We start from the raw sequence: 21,181 nt of genomic DNA, 5'->3' as shown, positions 1-21,181 counted from the left end.
AATAAAAATTGTATGTTCTCTTTGAAACATTTTGAATTATAACTTGCTAACTTGAAAGTTGTCAAATAAATGTCAAAAATCATTGAAATAAATAATTTCCTAGATAGCTTGTTAATTCCACGGCTACTCTGATCCAAAGACTTTTTGATCGTACTATACAGTATGTCCCCGGATTGAGTTTACAAGAGGGGAATAAAAATTATTTTTGATTTTACGCAAAAACTTCAGAGGAATAACATTTTTTGCTTCATTTGAAACTCCCATTTCTGTTATTAAAAAGTCTTTTTCAACACAGAGGAAGACTTAACATTAAAATCAAAGAAAATGAAGAAAAAATATTTTCCTTTTTTTTGAAAAAATCAAATGATAATTGAATATAAAACTATTCTATTAACTATGCGCCGTTTTCTGTACATAATTCAACCCTGTATCGAAGTTGAAGCTTCTGAACACCCATGCCTGATGCATAACTGTTGGGAAATTTTTCATTAAATTTTGTAATTATGTGACAAAAACCGGTCCAACATTAGATTAAATGAATTCTTTGTTCTAAACACAACATTTTGAAACAGTAATAATTTGTTTGTCAAAAAACCAGGCCAATTGTAATAAAATTTATAACGTAAAAATTAATTCCAAATTTTAACAAAAAATGTTAATTTAAGTAAAATCAAAAATAAAAATGTTTTTCCTCTTGTAAACTCAATCCGGGGACATACTGTATATTAATCATGTAAATTATTAATGCAATTGAAATTAACTGCGTTAAGCGTCAACTGTTTATTTATTGTATAAAAAGTAACAATTAATTGTTGTTTTTTAATTGTTACGAATAAGAGGTTCTTTGTTGTTGAACTTCGTCCAGCGAGAGATTGGGAGATTTTAAATTGTATTAAATTAACCCAACACTACAAAATGCACTAGAATAGATTAATTAGAGCATAATTTCAGGGCAAAAATGTTCTCTGGTTGAAGGATATATTTCAAAATTTACGTGAGTTAGCTACTCCTTTCTCTACGTAGAATTTAGTGACTTTTATGTCAACCAATCTCTCGCTGGACAAACTATAGCAAGTACGCATGTCAAATACATTATTAAAATTTCAATTACCGATTCTTTTTTTCGGTATTTTTGCAACCCGGAACCCAGCAAACATCTCCCCGATTGCTCACTTTTTTTTCCAAATAATTTCAGTTTCTTACTTTGAAAAAGCCGATTTTACACGTTGTCAAATACGAAACTGTTTGTTTACCAACACACAATTTATGCATGCAGAATTGTGGATAAAAGTATTATAGGTAAAATCATCTTTTAGTAATAGTGTTCGGTTGGGTGTTGTGTAAACTTGGTGAGCGTAAAAAGCAAAGTCGTAAATAAAGTAGCACTACATGAAGATTTAAACAACTCTCTGACAAATCTCCTCCATTTACTGTCGAATGGACTCGTCTACAAAAATTAGTTTTGCGCGCAGATCCCGTGACCGTCCCTTTACACTTTACGGCAAGTCTACGTATCGTATACGACGAAGACGAACGGCGGGATAGAAGGATAGAATGGCGCGGCGGGACGCGGGAGTATGGGTGTTGGTCAGTAGCGCGCCGCGGTCAGTTTACCCTTTGCTAGAAATTTGATGGCCCCAAAAGGTACCGGACACTTGCGCGCAAATGAGGGATTAAGATAATAAAATACACTTATACCGTTAAACAGGTGGGACTACTTATTGCCCTTTGCAATGCACATGTTTCTTTTCATCTTGCCATTCTTAGTAAAATCTGTAGGTAAAGTCGGGTTGTTTTGTGGAATTCTGAAATTTGAGAAAATCTTCAAGGGGTGGATAAATACAATAAATAAAATTCGAAATATAGGAAGCCTTACAAATATGTAACCAATTTAATTAAGTTCTACATGTAAGAATAATGCTATCACCCGATTTGATTTTGTAAAAAGTGTTTGTTACCAATATAGCAAGAAATAATATAAATATTTCCCTTAACATTTCAGTGTTTTATATAAATCTGTTACCTAGGTGTGATTCGCAGGTAAACTGACCGCCGCGCGCTACTGGCCAAAAGCATATTACTACTTGGCGCGCTGTAGGATTAAGCCCACTCGTAGATTTTTCCGACCGCGGCGCGCAAGTGACCTATGTCCGGGAGTATTATACACGGATGTCTAACGTCAATTTTCGTAGAATCATAGGAAAAGAACCATTGTCAAGCTTTTCCTGAAATTGTCATTTTATGTCTTATGTATAAAACAATTATAGTGACTATATCGTTCATTACCTTATAAATCAATGAGAATCTTTGATTTCCTTTAGTTACCATGTATAACAGCGAGTAGTCAAAGATTGTCGAATATTTTTGCGGTGGCAGCACGAATGGTGTTCGCAAGCGTAATGAGTAATGACCATGAGTGACACCATCGGAAAAATATTCTACTATCTTTGACTACGAATTGTATTCAACAGACTATTCAATGAACAAAACAATGATTAAAATAAAAAATATTTCAAAAGCTAGCTCGCAAATCTGCGTTACACATGATTTCATTGTTCAGTTAACTTTGTAAGAAAGTAATAATTTCCTTGAATAAAAATAATAAGTAAGTTAGTTTAAAATATTCACTGCAACTAGTGGAATACTCAGTAGTAATATAACGAGTGACATGGACATTGCCGATTAGATTTCGACTGAATTTTACGAGTTGCTATGATTTTGGAAATATAACGAGTGCGAAGCGAAGCGTAGCACGAGTGAAATATTCAGATTGCGTGCACGAGGGATATAAAGGGCCCCATAGACACCGTTCTTTTTCGACCGTTTTAACCGACAGGTAAGTCGGTTGGAACGATAAACGAAGCCGGACGATGCACACACACATCAGTTTAGTTCTCAACACTTTACCGTGATGAACCGCACGTATTTGTTGGCAGTGGCGGCGGCTTTGGCTCTAAAGCAAAATTGTATTGTTTGGATGCATGCACGAACACAGTATCAACTAGCGAGCCGACGCCACTGAAAAAACACGACGGTTTTAGCCCATACACATCGTGTTTACCCGACCGCATGGCGGGAAACCGGACAGAAATCAAACTGATTTGATATTTTGGAACGACGGTTAATCACGACGGTTTTCGCACATATACATCACTTTTATTGTCCGTTCGTTCCAACCGACTTACCCGTCGGTTAAAATGGTCGAAAAAGAACGATGTTTATGGGGCCCTTAAGGAAGATTAATTCCCACATACCTAAGTCAAACGTGCGTGTTCAGACAATCAGAGCGCTTGCTTTCATCCAATCAAAAATGTTTATCGCGGATAAATCATCCTCCTAGTCTGTCTTCTGTCAAAAGCGAATAAAATTTCATGTTACTCCTGTCAGATTCCCAAATTGTTTTTAATAATTGTGTTTTTAATAACTATTATAAATAAATAATTAACGTTAAAGTTTGTATTCTGGAATTAATCTTGCCAAAAATAACGCGACCTAATTTTTTAACATTTTTGCTTTAGACAATTGTCAAAGCAAAGTTTTCGTAAAATTGAAAAATTATCCGAAAAAAAAATTAGGGGCCAGTTTATAGAAAGGGAATTATAGTATATTATATACCAAGGTGAAGAAGTTCATGATTATAACCAGAGCGCCAAGATTAGAGCCCGAGGCGCGCCGAGGGTTGTAAGGCGCGAAGGCTATAAGGGACTTCTCCACCGTGGTTTATATACTATTTTTTTCACTACTAGATACGTTAAAACCCTTTCTGATAATAATTATTAATAAAATTATTTTGTCGGATGCGACGGGTCCGAGTTGTCATTTCTTGACAGTTGGTATGAAAATCGTCTACGTTAACCAATGAAATAGACGACAATCTTTCGTTGCTAGGTGACGGCTGTTCCATTATTCACCACTGGTTAATAATGAAAAATTATTTACCTGTCACTAGGCCAACGTAGAAAAACGAAACTTCTCAGTGTTCTATGACAACCGATAACGCTAGACTTTATTACTAGTAGTGAAAAAAATATTTTATTCACAATCGGTTAGTAACGTACAGCTTTTCTAACCTCTTAAAGGTTAGAAAGTGAGTGATTACTCGTGTACACATCAACCGGTCAGTAATGGTGAAAAAAGGAGTCAGTAATGAGTAAGCGGTTAGTAATGAAACCCATAACTGACCTGTGGTGGCGCTACTGTCGCGCCAATCGCGAAAATCTCTGTACGTTTTTTCTGGTATCGTAATTTGCTTTTCTCAGGTAAAAGATTGAGTGTTAATTTGTGTGCGGATTCCCGCAATTCTGGGGAGGGTACACTCTATTTTACTATCGCACACTTTGTTTGTTAAAAAATGTGAGCAAATGTCAATTTGGTTTGACTTTTGTGAACTAAAATTTAATACAATCTCGATCGTGCGCGCCTACTAAGTTTTAATATTTTGCCGAAATAAACGATAATATTACGGAGGTTGGTTTTTATTTATTTTTTATTATTATAATGTTGCTTGTTTTATTAAATGATTGATTGTGAATAAAATAGTATACAAACCTCGGCGAAAGTCCATTCCTGTGTCTCGAGAACTAGTTCACCTCGAGGGTAAGCCTCTCGGTAAACTATTGTTCTCTCGACAGGAATGGAGCACTTTCCTCCTCGGTATGTAATATACTATAATTCGAATTAAATTTTAATCCGCGATTAACTCATGAATCCGAAAGTTCGATTGGTTCAATGTGATCACGTGTTCAGTTAATCTTGCATCTGATTACGATTAATTTAATTTCGCTTTTGTAAACTGGCCCTAGGGCTTGTTATTTTACCTTCGACTATTGCCCGAAGAAAATTTCACATGAAGATAAGCAGTTATTTAAAAACTGAATCATGAACATCACCAAAAAATTTTTGGATTCGCGGATATTGCACTAGAGCAGAATATTCACTGATATTCGTCCGTTGCTAGGTTATTTCTTTAATATGCATTAATATGATTGGTTTAAATTTTCTGAGGGCAATAGTCAGTTATATTTTCGCTAGTGGAATATTTGCTCGAATTTGCCGTTGCTAGGCTACGAAAGTAAATATCTGCTATTTTATTGGAAGTAGGCGTGAAAACTGAATGTAAAATTTATGGTTGCCGCTCCACATAAAAAAACATCAAAATGATGTGAATAAGTGAGTCCACACCGTTCACACAGGAGAGTTAAACTGGATGCAAAACAACTCAATATTTTTAAAATTTATTGCAAAACAACTCAATATTTCTAGATTCAATCGTTAATTTAACAAAAATAAATAAAAATCTCATCACCGCACTTTTCACATAAAAAATGTCAGGGACAGCAAGAAAACTGACAGTTCACATGAAAGCGGCAAAAATGTAATAACATGGGCATGGCCTACTTCAACTACAATTATTTAGAATAACCCTGTATTATACAACTAGAGCATTGAAAATTCTCGATTATACGAGACACGAGATCATAGATCGAGTGGTGTTTCAGGTAACACGCCGAGCATTATCGAGAATTTTCCATCCTCGAGTTGTATACAGGTAGACTATATCATGAATAATAAATTTAAAAAATAAATAAACAGGTCCCCGAAACCGAAACAGATTGGGCGCATTCAGTAGCAGAGCGATTTGATGTGACGGCTAGCGCAATTAGTTATTTACATTAGAGTACGGGAGGTGAATTTTCCGGCGCGACAACTGGTTTCGGCCACGATGGCGCAGCCGAGTGCCTGATTAGTTGGAGCGCCGGAAAATACCTCCAGTACGACATTTGTACCGTATGTTTCAAAAAATTTCTGGTCAAGTAGGTCCTGCAAAACAAAAGCATTAAAAACGTATGGCGCAGCTTGTCAAATAATAACTGAACTGTCAAAAACGTCATTAATTGCCGTAATAATTTTGTTCGCAAAATGTTATCTATGAGAATGATTTTCACTCCTGAACAACAGATATTCATGATTGAACCTTATTTTTCCAATGGTCACACACTTCACACATTTCGAGAAAATGACAGTGTTCAGCAGAAGTGCTCGACCCAAAGTTCGTACTGAGGAAAATATTGAGACTGTCAAACGTGAAAGACGAACCCCAATTATCTCTCAGGCAACTGTCGCAGCAGACTGAGTTATCAGTGTCAATTTGTCAAAGGATTGTTCGAAAGGATCTTGAAGATTCAGTAACAGCTGAAAGATACCGGAACAACATTCTTGATGTTTTCACAATCAACTCCAACTGGCTCAAGGGTATTTTCAATAAGACGGGGCTACAGCACGCGAGACTCTTCGTTATTTGTGGCAATTTTTTGCTCCTATGCTGCTTGATAAAGAGGTGTCTTCCAATGTGCATCGAAGCTCAAGGCTATCATTTTTAACACTTGCTCTAGAGTAATTTAAAACACATGATTGTTAATTATTGTTTATTTATTTATTTATTGTTGTTACATTACTTGTTTACACATATTGCCCGGGTTTATTGGCTTTTGTTGATATTGTTGTTGCGCGGCCGTGCCGGGTAGATAACCTAACCACAGTATACCTAACTTTAATCCGAAGCAAATAAGCGATCGTCTGCGCCTCCGCGGTACTGCAATATGAAATCTTGGCGCCAACGCCAACGGCCAACCCCAATTCTCGTAGAATCGTAGGGGAAAAGAACCGTTCTCAAGCTTTTTTTGAAATTGCCATTTTATGACAGTTCATTCAAAACAATTATTGTGATAAACACATTTCCACCTGAATATTCAAGTTACGCCATACGTTTTTAATGCTTTTGTTTTTCAGAACCTACTTGACCAGAAATTTTTTGAAACATACGGTATTAGACTTTTCGGCTGACCAAAATATTAAATTTTTTAAAAATCAAGACTAATTTTATTGTAGAATTTGATATCGTCAATAAAGAATCGAATGCTGTGGAATCAATTCCTTGACCACGGTGACCGCTCATTTGTTTTTTTCCTAACAAATTATTTGCTGTGATTATTAGGTTAAATTTTCATTGTTAGTGCTTGAAAATTTAATTCTCGTGTGTTAATCGACTGAAAAAATGTCTAGTTCAGAAAGTGAATTAAATGTGACACCAGAAGCAGCACGATTAGTGGCAGGACTAAATTCTGAACTATTACCACAAAATCGAAAGAACGTTACATAAGACAATTTCTTCTCATGAAAGTATGTAATAACTATTCTTTAATTCACAAATTTTTAATAAGCCATAATTTATTACAGAGTTTTATTAATAGGTGTTTTTGGTGCCTGCCTCCGAAAGGAGTTATACAGGTGTCTCTGAAATACGTGTGTTAATTTTAACCAGTGGAAGAACGCGTCAAATCATGGAAATTTTCTCTATTACATTTTTACGAAAAAGCAATACAAATTGATTTACAATTTGGAATAAATTAAGTGTATACCCGCCTGTGGGTAAGGGCGAAAATTTTCTGTTGTGATAGAATCAGAGCTTTATTAAAAAGTTCCATTGTTATAGAAAAAAATAATCAAAATTTAGATTCTCATGGTTACAAAAAATAGAAACTAGTTAATCACACAAAACGACTTTGGTAAAAATTGTGGGGCAAAATTTTACAAAATGTTATAGAGAAAAGTTCCATAAAATTAACACACGTATTTCAGAAACACCCTGTATACTCTGAAAATGGAAAATGTCAAGAGAAGATATTATATTGATAACTGACACAAAAACCAATATTTGTAGATCATTTGCCATTACCAATCCAAACTGGGTTGCAACTGTGAAGAAATATATGGAAGTCAGGTTAAAAAATAAAACGATTCGTGATGACTGATGGCCTTCCTACAACATCAAAAACAAAATGTACTGTGTTGCAGCTACAGCTCAAACAATGGTGAGTTGTGTCACAAACTTCGATACAGTGCTTTAATCTAGGTACTTAAATTTTTAGCAGTTGCTTCCAATATAACCACTAGCATTGACAATTCCATCACCAGTACCGTAAGAGGAGCACCAGTACAACATATTGACATTCAACCCAGAAGTAATAAAGCTGAAAGCTGACAGTAACCAAATAATTTCTGCATTGTTCTCTCAAGTGGAGAATTGTAACAATAATGTTTACAATAACTGTAATTTTACAAAATAAATTATGTTAATAATGTTGCAAATTATTAAAATGTCTTGTACTTAACCACTACTTCCTGGTAAAAACGAATCATCTTTCTTCAGGTGAATACAAGATTTTGAGGTTAGAATGTTTAGTATACAGGGTGCGTCTACTAAACTTTATATCCGAATATCTTTTTTAATTATCAATTAAGGTAAACAATATTTAGCAATATTATATATCTCAATGGCCTCTTGACATGTGCTTAACAAAAGTTAACGAAACCTGCAAGGATACAGAGCTATTTGAAAAATAACCGCAGTAAATTTTATTTCTTTTTGGCTTTTTCTCAGATTACGGAGTATAACATATTCAGCTGTGGCCTCTGTATCTCCCTGTATTGTTTTTATTACACTTTTACTGATGACTACGCAATAAATTAGTGTTAAAAAGAACTAATTTTCCAGCTGTGTTCAAAACAGAGTTTATGCGTAAAAAGTTGTTACGAATTTGTTTCACAGATTACTCATTTTTCAGCAAATAATTTAGATACGTCAATTTGACGGGGCATTGTTATCTTATTTAAAATTCTTTTATTTCTGAACGATTCGGTAAAATACAATAAAAATTCAAATGGGTATGTATGTACAAACCCCGGTGTAGGTACGTCTGTATCCTAGGGATCAGTCTTCTCTGGAAAAATTTACTTAAACTATTTTAAAGTAAGTTTTCAATAAAACGAATTTAAATGTTATTAATTTTATTTTTTAAACAATGAATCATGGGGTACCCGGTATCCTCCTAATTTTTTTTTGTTTTTATTTATAAAAGTGGCTATCATGGAAGTGGGTGCGTCAAGCTTAAAGAGGGGGTGAAGGTGAATAAATAATTTAAGCACATCCTAAATAATAACAATTAAAATATCTGCAATAAATTCAACAATGTAACACAATTAGCACCAAAGAAAATTTAAAAAATGTACTCAAAATAATTATAACTAAATAAGATGCTCAAAATTTATTTCGACCATTAAGTTCCACACACCTTTCAATTCTGGAATAAAAACTCCGTGAAGTTGCAGTTGCAGGATCATTTCATATGGATGAAATTTCAAAGACTTTAAAGTTCTAATAATCGTGCTTTGTGAGACATTCAGTGTAGCCGCTACTGCTCTTGTGCTTGTGTGTGGATTTTCAGTTACCTAATCAACAACGGCATTTTGAAAGTTAATATTTTTGGGGAGTGCATCCCTTACTCGTGGCAATTCTTTAACACTGCCAGTATCTTCAAACAGCTTTACAATTCATCTGATATTCATTTCGAAAAATTTATAATTTTCTTGACGGGCCTGAAGAACTCTTGCTGCGACTCGATAGCACCTGTGACACTCTCCATACGTAAAAATAATATTAATTTTCTCTTGCTGTGAGAACAACATCTTGTATAAAAGATTATTTCAAAGATTTCACAAACTTTTTTACTTTGACGTTGTCAAATAATAAATTAATTGTTTTTTTTTTTGTAAATCAGTAAGCCGTGAAGTACTTTTTTACGTAAATACACACTGGTGAATGAAGTCTGGAAATTGTCTTTATTTAACATTAATGTATTGGTCAATAATAAGCACTAGGATGATTATTAGGCAGAAAATCTACACAGAAACATTTGATATGCATGTTAAAAGTTATAATGTTAGAAAATGCTGAAAATAAATTTTTTTCATTAATTTTTTTCTTTTTTTCTCTTCTGTCCAGATCCTTGTTAATTTTTGTAGTGCCTATGTAAAGAGGGCAATGCAGCCTTTATTAAGACTAAATATCATTGAGCAGTCATTTAAAATAACGAAGATATTCAAATATAAAGTTTAAGCAGACGCACCCTGTATTTTTATTTTCCAGTTGCACTTTAGCACTAACAGATAGTACTGGATAAAGTAGGTACACAAAACCATGTATCAACTTCTGTGGTTTTGTTTTATTGTGCTATTTTGCATATTTATGAAATAACAATTGTCAAACTTTTTGACATATACAGCTGCCAACCCAATAGGTTGCATTTTCCCTGTTACGATTATGATTCTTTATTGGTCGATATAAATTAAACAAACACATTTATCGGAAACATTATACAGGGAAATCTGGTTTTTTTTACAATAAATTAAAGTAACGTATGGACACTTTAATTTTAAAGTAACTGTGAAAAGAATAAATTAACGGTGTCCGCACATTTTTCCCGCACTCCACCAGATTTTTCCCACACTCCACTAGAAATTTTTGACATTGTTCGGGAAATCGCAGCTCCCTTGACCTAAAGTGTAAGGTAACACTATATTTCCCAGATTGGGAGGCCGAAAAAAAAATTGTAAGTTAAGGCGGCAAGCGAAAATACAAAGGCTTTGCATATTCGAATGTACAAAGGTTCGTATTGTAGTGACCCAGTTTAAAATTTAAATTTTAAGTTTCCGGTACCGCCACAACAGCGCGCCAAATGTGAAGGTACTAGCGGCTAGACTGGGAACTACTAGCGGAAATATAGCGGGGAGGAGACGGGCTCGCGCGGGTGGTTGAAGGGGGTAGGTCACTTTTGTTTGGTTTTTCGAAACGAACAGACCTTGCGAAGAGCGATCCAATATTCCAAAAATCTGTAAGTTACATCTGAACCGATTACACTACCGTTCCGAGTAGATATTTTGTGTCCCCGTAAAGAATTCAACGTTTTTAATTCACCTGGGTAATTTATCCCACTTTCGTTGCCTTTTTTTTGTGTTTTGTTTTGGGGCCAGGACCACGTGGTAAGGGTATGTTGTAGATTTCATTTTGTTGCATGCTGTTGCTTTAAGAAGCGCCCATTCGTTAATTTTAAGCGTTATCTTTCTCCCGGGAGGTTCTTTTTTTTTGTAATCTTGTAATTTCGGAAATTAGGAGCCGTCGTCCGAACCGCGAGCGTCCATTTTGTTTTCTTTTTTTCTTCACTAACATTTTATTTTAACGGCACTCGACCCGCCATCCTTTTTGTTTAACATTAACCAGCGATTATTGTATTCGTGATTTATGTTGTTTACTGATATTTGAGCCATTCAAAGTGGTTCTATTCTATCGTTATTTAACTTCACATTTTGTTCTCTTTTATTTCCTCGTTGTTTAATGTTGCGGTTTGTTTTGCTTATGTTATCCTTGTTTAATGTTGCGTTATGTTTTGTGTATTTTATCATTGTTTCATGTTGCGCTTTGTTTTGTTGAATTTTCTCATCGTTTAATGTTACGCTTTGTTCGATCGAATTAAACTCTGGTTATTCCTTCGTGCTGTTGCTAGATTTCGGAAAAGTTAAAGTAAAATGTTGTAAGTGCGCCCTGTGGGAGCTAGGTGACAATCAGGAAGTCGTGGGGTTTTTTTTTGTAAATTGCTGTGGAAGCTACGGTTATTTAGAGCCGTTAGCGGGGACGGACCTTAGTCTTTGCGGGAGCGGCGTCGGGATGTTTTCGTGAAGCTTCCGTCGACGGTTATAGGGACTTAGGGGTTTTGTCCGGAAACGGTTGGTTGGGGACGGCGGACCTAGGTCTTTGCGGCTGCGGTCTAGGAATGCTACTCGTACGACCCCGAAACGCTCTGTCACTCTTGCTGGGTCGGTGAAATAGTCCGACGTTCATTAATACCCCGAATATCTATAAACGTCGCTTGATTTCAAGATGATTCAGATAATTCTTCTGAGTCCCCTCGCGACCGAAAGTTTGTTACCTCCAGCTCTAAGTTCCCGTTGGCGTACCTTGACCGCGTAGTTCCGAGTTAAACATTGTTTTTGTCATTAATCGAATTGTAAAATATGAGTAATACCTGGGATACGGTTTTTGAAGAGGGTTTTTCATCCGTCCCTGTCTGTAATAACTGCCTTATAATTTGTTTACTTGGTTTGCAAGCTTTAAACTGTCATTTTGTCTGTCATGTGCCCGTTTTTCTGTTATTTTAAATATTGTTGCATTCATCTTGTCGTTTATCTTTGTGATGTACTCAACTAGTTAATTTCTTGTACTTCGTTAAACTTAATTTCTGTCCTTTGTATTCGTTCCAATTTCTTTTTCATCAAAGTTATTACAGACATTTTTAATAAAAGGTATTTTGCGTCCCTCACATGTGTGTTTTATTTGCGGCACTCTTCCAACTGGAACCCTCACCGTTTGCATTCCGAACCTTTTCCGCCAAAAGAAAATCACAACGTAGGGCTCCTCCGATTCGATGACGATCACGACCACATTTGTTACCGTTTTGCGCAGGTTCAAATATTTGGCGGAAAAAGTAATGTATTCAAATCATTACAGTATATTCAAAATCGCCGTGGTTGCTACAATTATCGTTGTATTATAACTGACTATTCAACTCACATCAAATTCTCCAATAAAAATGCACGATTTGTCATTTCTGGACCAATCAGAACGAAATTTCCTAATTATTCATCATATGTGAAAATTATCGGTTATTTTCACTAGTGATGATTATCAGGAATATTATGCACCGAGGGAGTGAAGTGCATGATTTTTACCCGAGGTGCAGTTTGTAGCCCGAGGGTTCTACAAAACACTGAGGGTAAAAATCATTCACTCCCAAGGTACAGTCGCGAGCAATAAATATTGGTCGTCAAGGTCATTTTGAAATTTCCCGCTACTGTCACAAATTAAAAATTTTGCCGGCTTAATTAGGGCCAATGTCAATAAAACGCCAATTAAAAAAATGTCAAAGTTTTATTATAAACATTCAAAATTATGGCCCAATGTCGTATTTTAATAGAGTAAAAATTATTTCGCTGATGAGACTCAGAAGCTAGGGTGGCAACCCAGTTGAGATTTCCAAAAAGTTGACAAAATAAGATAAATAGAATTTATTAGAGTCATCGATTTTCATAGAACAAAGCCAAAAATTTGTTAATTATCACTAACTGTCAAGCTAAATTGAAGTGTCATGTTGACAGTTAATCATTATTTTGAAACGTTTGACTTATTTCAATTAAAATTGTTGGGTCGTGAAAAAAACAGCATAAGCGCTTCGGAAATGCATGCTTGTTACGCTCGGTACTCTGTAGGACCCTCAGGCTTTCACCTTCGGGCTACAAACTGCACCTCGAGTAAGAAAAAAAATTAATTCGAAATAAATATGTATTATAAAAGGTTGAGTTGCCTTGGTTTTTTGCCCAAGGGGAAAAAAGATGCCTAAAAGCTTGAGTTGGCTATGGTTTTTTGCCCAAGGGGAAAAAAGACCCACTTTACTCCATACAATCGAGAGAAAGTTGCTCATTATAGAGGGTGTCTCAGCTAAGACTTTCGAGCTTAATATCTCGGTTATTTGCCAACGGATTTTTATGAAATTTAAAATGCAGATATGTTAGACGGTGAAGATTCAATATAATAAAATTACCTCAAGTTAAAAAATGTAATTTTAACACGTTTCTTTTATTTTATTGAAAATTAAGCGTACCTAATTATTATTAAATTGTTAAACATTAAAAAATAGGTGTCTGCACAAACAATTAACTAAATCGCTCTTCTGATTCAACGAAAAAGCTAGATTTAGTTGTTAAAAATTTGATCTAAATTTTGAAGGCATTTGAAACAATTGATGAAAAGTTGCCAAGCAACATTTTGTGCACCCCTTAAATTCTGTCAAAAGTTGGCGCGCTTTATTAGAAAAGTCAAAAGTGGACAACCATGGCAGAAATTTCACTATTGTTGAGAAAGGAAATATTTTTTACCTATGGAGAGTGTCGTAAGAACTTAAACGACACAGTTCGACTTCTTGTGGAACGCTATTCAAATGAAGACTTCACAAAATTTAAGGTACAGAGAGTGGTCAATTTATTTGAAGACACAGGGAGCGTAAGTGAATTAAATCGGGTAAGGACAAAACACGTCACTGGGAACGAAGAAATAAGAATAATTCAAGCTTTTGAAGAGCATCCAACCAGCAGTGTGCGAAATATTTCCCAACTCCTGAACGTTGAAGTGTCTAGAGCTTCAATACATCGCATTTTAAAAGCCAAAAAGTATCATCCATTTAATAGTAGATTACATACCCAGGTGGGAAGTGTTTCATTCCTGTCGAGAGTTAAGATAGTTTGCCAAGGCGTAGCCGAGGTGAACTAATGCTCGAGACAGGAATGAAACACATTCCCACCGAGGTTTGTACACTATTTTATTCGGAATCATTACATTTTTAGCAAATAAACAATTAATTTGATGCAGTTTCATTTCTACTGTTTTTCGACTTTCAGTAAGTACGCCACTGGAAAAACCTTATAATAGGGCGGAAAGTGGCCTATTACTGACCAAGAGAGAGAAGTAAAGATAAAAAGGAATGGTTAACTTTCCGCCCTCGTATAAGGTTAGGAATGTGCATATTACAATACGATTCCGAATAAAAGTAGATTACATACCGACGTGGAGAGTGTTTCATTCCTGTCGAAAGCTAAGATAGTTTACCAAGGCGTAGCCGAGGTGAACTAATGCTCGAGACAGGAATGAAACACATTCCCATCGAGGTTTGTATACTATTTTATTCGGAATCATTACATTTTTAGCAAATAAACAATTAATTTGATGCAGTTTCATTTCTCCTATTTTTCGATTTTGAATAAGTACGCCACTGGAAAAACCTTACAATAGGGCGGAAAGTGGTCTATTAGACCAAGAGAGGGAAGTAAATATAAAAAGGAATGGTTAACTTTCCGCCCTCCTATAAGGTTAGGAATGTGCATATTACAATACGATTCCGATTAAAATTAGTTTTTTCCCTACCGGTTACAAATGTAGGCTGTGGATACCTCATTTGAGGTGAGAAAATTCAACTTTCTCGCTAAGGTAAGAAAGTTAATCATGAAATGTTTATGGGAAAACTGTACCAAAATACAAATGTCAAAAGTGTCAAAAGTGAAATAAGTTATTGATAAATGAAAGCCAATTCAATAAAGCAAGTTGGTAGAGCAATCAGATAATCTGGAAAATAAACAGATAAGCTAGGTAGGTAGATTACTTTTTTTTTTGTTATAACCTTTCCCCTTTCACCGTACTGGTCTATCAGGTACCTTGCGGTCGGCTTGTTTTTTCCTCTCTTTTTTTTCCCTTACGTGCGGCGGGGCTCCGGGGTACTTTCCCCGGCCACCCACGCCCACCCTCTCTTCTCCTTTTTCCTTTCTGGACAACACAACACCAAATACAACACAAACATCCATGGGAGGCCCATGCGGCCTGGGATTTAAACCCTGCTGACCTCGCGGTGGTGTCGGAAGAGTGTCGCTCTTCCTTCCACCACCCTACCGTCAGCCCCTGAAAGACATACACACACATCCATGGCCCGGCGGAGGTTCCTTCCTTGGAATAAATCCTCCCCCTTCGGTGAGATTCGAACCCTCTAGCGCCGGGACCGCGACCTCGGAGCACTGTCTCCGACAGACATGCGGCCACCGAGCTACCCAGTAGGTAGATTACTTTAACCTGTTTATATCAAATTTAAAACAAACGTCAAATCTTCAAATGCGATGACAAGTTAATTAAACAAATAACCCAGCCTACTATTCAATTCTCAAAATTTTCGTTTTAATCAGGAATATAACCATCCAAACCTCATTGGATTAGGCATGTTGATAACCAGCGTGTTTAGTCTCTTAATGTTTGGGGCGCAGTGATCGGGGATCATGTTGTAGGACTCCACTTTTTTGATGGACATTTGAACGGTGAAATATACCTGCAATTTTTGCAAAATGAGTTGGACAATTTGACAGAACATCTTCCCTTAAACCTATTACGTGATATGACTCTTATGCAAGATGGTTGCCCTGCACACTTTGCTAGACCAGTACGTGCTTACTTAAATAGGACGTTTAGAGAACGCTGGATTGGAAAAGAAGGCCCAATACCTTGGTCTCCACGATCACCAGATCTCACACGTTTTCTGTTTGATATTTCTTTTGTCTGAAGGTGTAACTTCTAAATAGGCTTTCTGGGAAAGTTGTTAATTCCAAATTTTTAAAAATATTTTTTTAAAACATTGCTGTCAAATCAAGAAAGTACCTACCTACTTACCTAAATTCTTAACATTGAAAATCAAGTAATGCTGCAACAATAATTAGATGTTGTAATTTGTGGCTGTTCTGCTCCCCAAAAAAAAAAAAAAATACAAGAGACTAGTGTTTATAGTTTTGCTGTTTTGTAGTGTTTTTGTTTTTGTAGTGTTTTTGTTTTTGTAGTTTTGTCCATTGAAGTTCGAATAGAATATTCCCTATTTATTTAGTCCCATCCAATAAGAGTTGGAACTTGTTCCAGGGCATAACATCAGCCGAGCCTGTTAGCAGGTAAATGTTATCCGACGCTCCACGCTGCGATAGTGTACACTTTAGTGGGAAAAACTCAATTATTATTATAATAGTGGTGGTAAAATTACCTTACTAAAAATATTCCGAGCATTCTTTATTTTCAGCTATTATTATTATTCCGTGTTTTGGTCCTTTATGGTAGAATTAAAGCATCCAGTATGATAAATTATGTCCACTTGTTGTCTTTGACTTTGTAAGTGTTTGTAAGGTTAGAAAGATAAACGTCAAATATGTCACCCGCACACCTGCGTCTGTGCGAAGAGGGGTGACCAAAATTCGGCGATAGTGCGCGTTTGTTTCATACGCGTCTAGGTTTTTGCATTAGCAGCCACGTTTAACACAGTTTTTTCTTTTTTCTTGCAAACCAGATGTCTTTCAAGGACAAGTTTCTCCTAGCAGCATTTTTTCTTGACAATCAATTTTTTGATATAAATCTTAAGTGATTCAACATTTTAAAAACGCATGTAAAAAAAATTACGTTTTTAAGACTTGAGTTATTGTATTCATGGAATTTTATTCTTCACTGTCTAAAATATCTTCATTTTAAATTTCACAAAAATCCGTTGGAAAATAATCAAAATATTTTAGGCTCGAAAGTCTTAGCTGAGACACCCTGTATAGAAGTCGTGCAAAAAATGTATTATAAATTTGGTTCGTTGAATAGTCCCTCGAATACCACTCTTAGCCAAAGTTAAGTAGACTATTTTTGTGGTGTTCTGACTCATGTCCCCCACGTGGTATTCAGATTCAAGCGTGGATGAGACATTCGTGACAGCACCACAAAAATAATCGACATAACTTTGCTTACTCGTGTTATTATAAGTGATAATTACATTATTACTCAATTATTATTCAAGTTACGCCATAAGTTTTTAATACTTTTGTTTTTCAAAGCCTACTTGGCCTGCTTATACATATTAGTTTTAACACATGAATTTTGTAAAAAAAGCAACTAAACGATCGCCGGGTGCGCGGCGCTATGTTAGAACATGCCTGCTTGATTTACCGGCAACAGTTTCCTCGCAAAATAGGATGTGTTTTTAGTTGCTTCGATTTAAAAATCGCCCGTGCAGGAGTTTGCATTTAGTTAAGTGTGTTCAATTTCTGTCATTGAATAGTTGCTTCGCAAAAGTTTCTAGTGCGTGGGAGCTCTAATATCGTACGTTCATTTAAATTTATCCCCAAAGTTGGCGTTGAAGAGTCGATTGTGAACACAATATACGGATTACGGATCACGGATCAGCTGTTTAATAGTGCTATTTTCTAAAATTTCACTACATAATGTAAAAAGTTACAGTATGTAGCTAACAGAGCAATGTAAGAAACGTCCTTACAGAGATACATAAAATTCGTATTCTCTAAATACCTCTGTAAGCATTTACCTCACAGCTATTTAATACATTTGAAAATTAGTGGAGCAAGCTCTTCCCAAGTGAACAATGCAAATTTCGCACCTTTCAAAAATGGAAAGTGTCAAAATGAACAATTACAAAACGAAAAAGGTGTCAAAATACAATTTCCGAGCAGTACGAAGAATATTCGAACTTAATGGAAACGAATGATATTTTTCGTTCTGGCGAATTAAATCCAAACATTTCCTCAAATTACATTTGGAAGTTGTTCAGGCCGTTAGCCCTACCAATGGTGGGGGTTACCACCCCCCCAATTCAAACTCAAACTAGTTGTTAGTTATAGACTATACTCTACGGCACTTGTAATCGAGAAATAAACGAGAAGCATCCCGCAAAGAAGTCCTTACCAATTTTAGAAGCGCAAAATGATATCGCAATAAATCTGGTCCTTTGAGATAACGTGAACAGAAGTCTTGGTATCAAGTTGTCCAAGAAATTAAATGCAATTGGTACTGGTCCCGTTTTATCGCCAAAAGAATGGGCGTTGTTCGTGTTTATCTTTGTGATAGTGAGTCTGTATAATCGGTAGAACCAGGCACAATTAACATGAAATCAAACGTCAAGATTACATGTACTGACATTTATGATGAATTGATGACTTACAGAGGCTTTACAGTGCTTATGGTGACGATTTGTCTCACCATAAATTTACAGCGACTGTAAGCTATAGAATGTATGTTACAGAGACAATTTCCCTTAGAGAATACCATTTTGTGTTACACACTGTAGCTTATAGAGTTAGAGTGGGCGACTTTTGCTTAGAGAATACCACCATAAATCTTACGTTTTTACACGAGTGGTGCGTTCACAATCGACTCTTCAACGCCAACTTTGATACATAGAAAAATGCTAAAATAAATATGAGATTCTGAAAAAATGGCACATAAAATCATTGTTGTTGTTCTTGATGAGTTCTGGGAGACTTTGTATGTTTATTATTATTCAATTGTTTTCGAGATTTTGACATGAACTTAAGTGACTTAATTTTTATGTATAACAGTATTTTAATTTCCTTGCCTCAAATATGCTTTATTATTAAACTAAAGCTGAAAACGTACAAACTCCAACAAAGTAATGTATGGTAAATCCGTTGACCATAGTGTTATTTTTTTTTGCAAAAGTTATCGTGAAAGAAACAAATTGTAGAAAATCGCTAATACATATTTCCGAACAACCAAAACCCACTGGTGCATTTTTGTGGAAATTATAGTGAATGAACGAAAATTTCACAAACAGACAGACGAACGCACATTCGCCATGCACAAAACCACTTTTTTCGTTTTTATCATAAGACTATCAAAATTTGATCTTATATCGGACACGATTTTTCGACTTTAGTACTTACATACTTACGGTACATGGAAGTAATAAAAATAAACATGCTTTTAATTGTTTTTGTTATGTTAATGATATAATACAAACTTACCGTAAACATTTAAACGAGCTGAATGTGAACTTTTGCCGGCTCGGTTTTCTGCGGTACATGTATATTCACCTCCATCCTCCACCATAACGTGACTTATATTGACATGGCTTATAACGTCACCATGCACGGTAACGTATTGCCCTATTACAAATCTGAAACAATAATTTGTTTATTTTGTTAAAACTTTTAAAACAGAATGGACATCACATAAAAATAGTTAAATCAACACAACATATTGGAATAGTTATTGTACAACTAGTTATGAAAGTCATACTTTTTTTCACGAATTTGCAGATATAAAGCAAATAAGTGAAAAAAAAGAGACTTTCATAACGTGTTGTACACACTATTGTAAGTTGAGAAATTTGGTCCAAAAGAATTTATGCAAAATTACAAAAAAAAAGGTACGCTTTGACAATCATCTCCAAGGAAATGGAATAAAATGATGCAAAAAAGTACAACTTTCACTACGATTTTTTGTGTAAAAAAGTGCCACTTTCATTACGATACGCAAAAAAATTATGTATCAAAACTATATGCATCTTCTAACTCAAATTTACAGTCGAAAATTATTTGATATTTTAGACACCTTTTGTTTGTTGACATTGAACTATTAACGCCCATTGGACGAAAGACCATAGAAAGTAGCAGGACTAACTATCATTACAACTTAATACATGCTTCTGTTCTTCTGCTAAGGGTTGTCCTATAAATACGTTCAGACTTCATTTTCCTGAAGATCAAATAAAATCAGAAATATAGTTATCGATAGACAAGCAAGAATTGATTGATTTATAATAAGAATAATAAAAATATAATACAAAAAATGAGAACAGATAAGAACAAAGTGCCTCTAACAGAACATAATATATCAAGACTCCTGTGGAATTTGAATATATGTATTTGATTTTTGCCGCTCTTTAGTACAGCGTGATCAAAAAGGACTGTTTAAGTTGGCAGTATTGATTTTTACTTTCAAATGGTATAACTGGAGTAACTTCCGGTTGTTGACGACTTCACACTGACATTGACAGTTCAAGTTGTTTCTTTGTACCGTGGATTTTTATACATACATAACTTACAATTTTGTCGCTGTTGATTTCACGTAAAATATCTGTCAAAAGATGGATCCGGTTGCAGTATTACAAACAGCCGAACAACAAAATGCTCTTAATTGTATTGCCAACTTAAACAGTCCTTTTTGATCACCCGGTATATTGTGGTACCAAATAGAAAAACAGAGGTTATGAGCACGGAATTTCTGGCAGCAATTTTAGATGTCATTTACAAAAACCAATGTAGTCTAAGCTTTATTGACATAAAAATTAATTTTGGCTGAACTTCAAAATAAACTGTTAAAATTATGCACAATTATTTTACATTTTAGTTACTGATTTCCAAAGTTTAGTAAGGCTCGGTTGTATAAAGCTTAGTTAACATCGTGTCAGCTAACAACGCGTCAAGTCGGAAATCCGCCTATTCAAATCCAATCTAAATATCCTCCAATCAGATCGCTTGACATTATGTTAACTTTAACGACGAACTTGACAGAGCTTTATACAACCGGGCCTAAAAGATTATTCAGTTTTCGGAAAATCACATCTAAGCACTTGCAATTTTTCAGAATTGATGAATGCAATTTGTCAAAATGACATGTGACAATGGTAGATATTAAGATGAGGTTATTAATACGTCTGGCACCTAAAGCCTATTTCACATCTGATATCAGTCAAATGTCAAGTCTGCCCGAAATGCCGTGCTCGCAATAGTACTGTCGCCAGCAAAAAAAAAAAAACTGGTCAAAATCATGATTTGACACAATGGAAAATGCTTCATTGTAAAGCGGTCTTAAATATCATAACCTATCATCATGTTATGATATTAATTGACATTAGTTATAATA

The 21,181-nt window shown here is 35.3% G+C and overlaps 1 protein-coding gene across 22 annotated transcripts in view; it reads right to left on the bottom strand.

Moving 5' to 3' along the window:
• The window catches only part of Dscam2 (Down syndrome cell adhesion molecule 2), a 431,544-nt gene that overhangs the window by 215,484 nt on the left and 194,879 nt on the right, over positions 1-21,181 (bottom strand). For all 22 annotated transcript variants that reach the window (XR_011156457.1, XR_011156456.1, XR_011156462.1 and 19 more), the window contains exon 9: positions 19,279-19,430. Coding sequence is in view for 15 of the 22 variants with exons in the window: in XM_069036617.1 (XP_068892718.1) it covers positions 19,279-19,430 (152 nt within the window). In the remaining 7 variants the exon portion in view is untranslated. The remainder of the gene's footprint in view (positions 1-19,278; positions 19,431-21,181) is intronic.

This window comes from Tenebrio molitor, chromosome 1 (assembly GCF_963966145.1).
Source record: "Tenebrio molitor chromosome 1, icTenMoli1.1, whole genome shotgun sequence".
Taxonomy (NCBI): Eukaryota; Metazoa; Arthropoda; class Insecta; order Coleoptera; family Tenebrionidae; genus Tenebrio; species Tenebrio molitor.
This window is presented reverse-complemented; position numbering and strand designations above follow the sequence as displayed.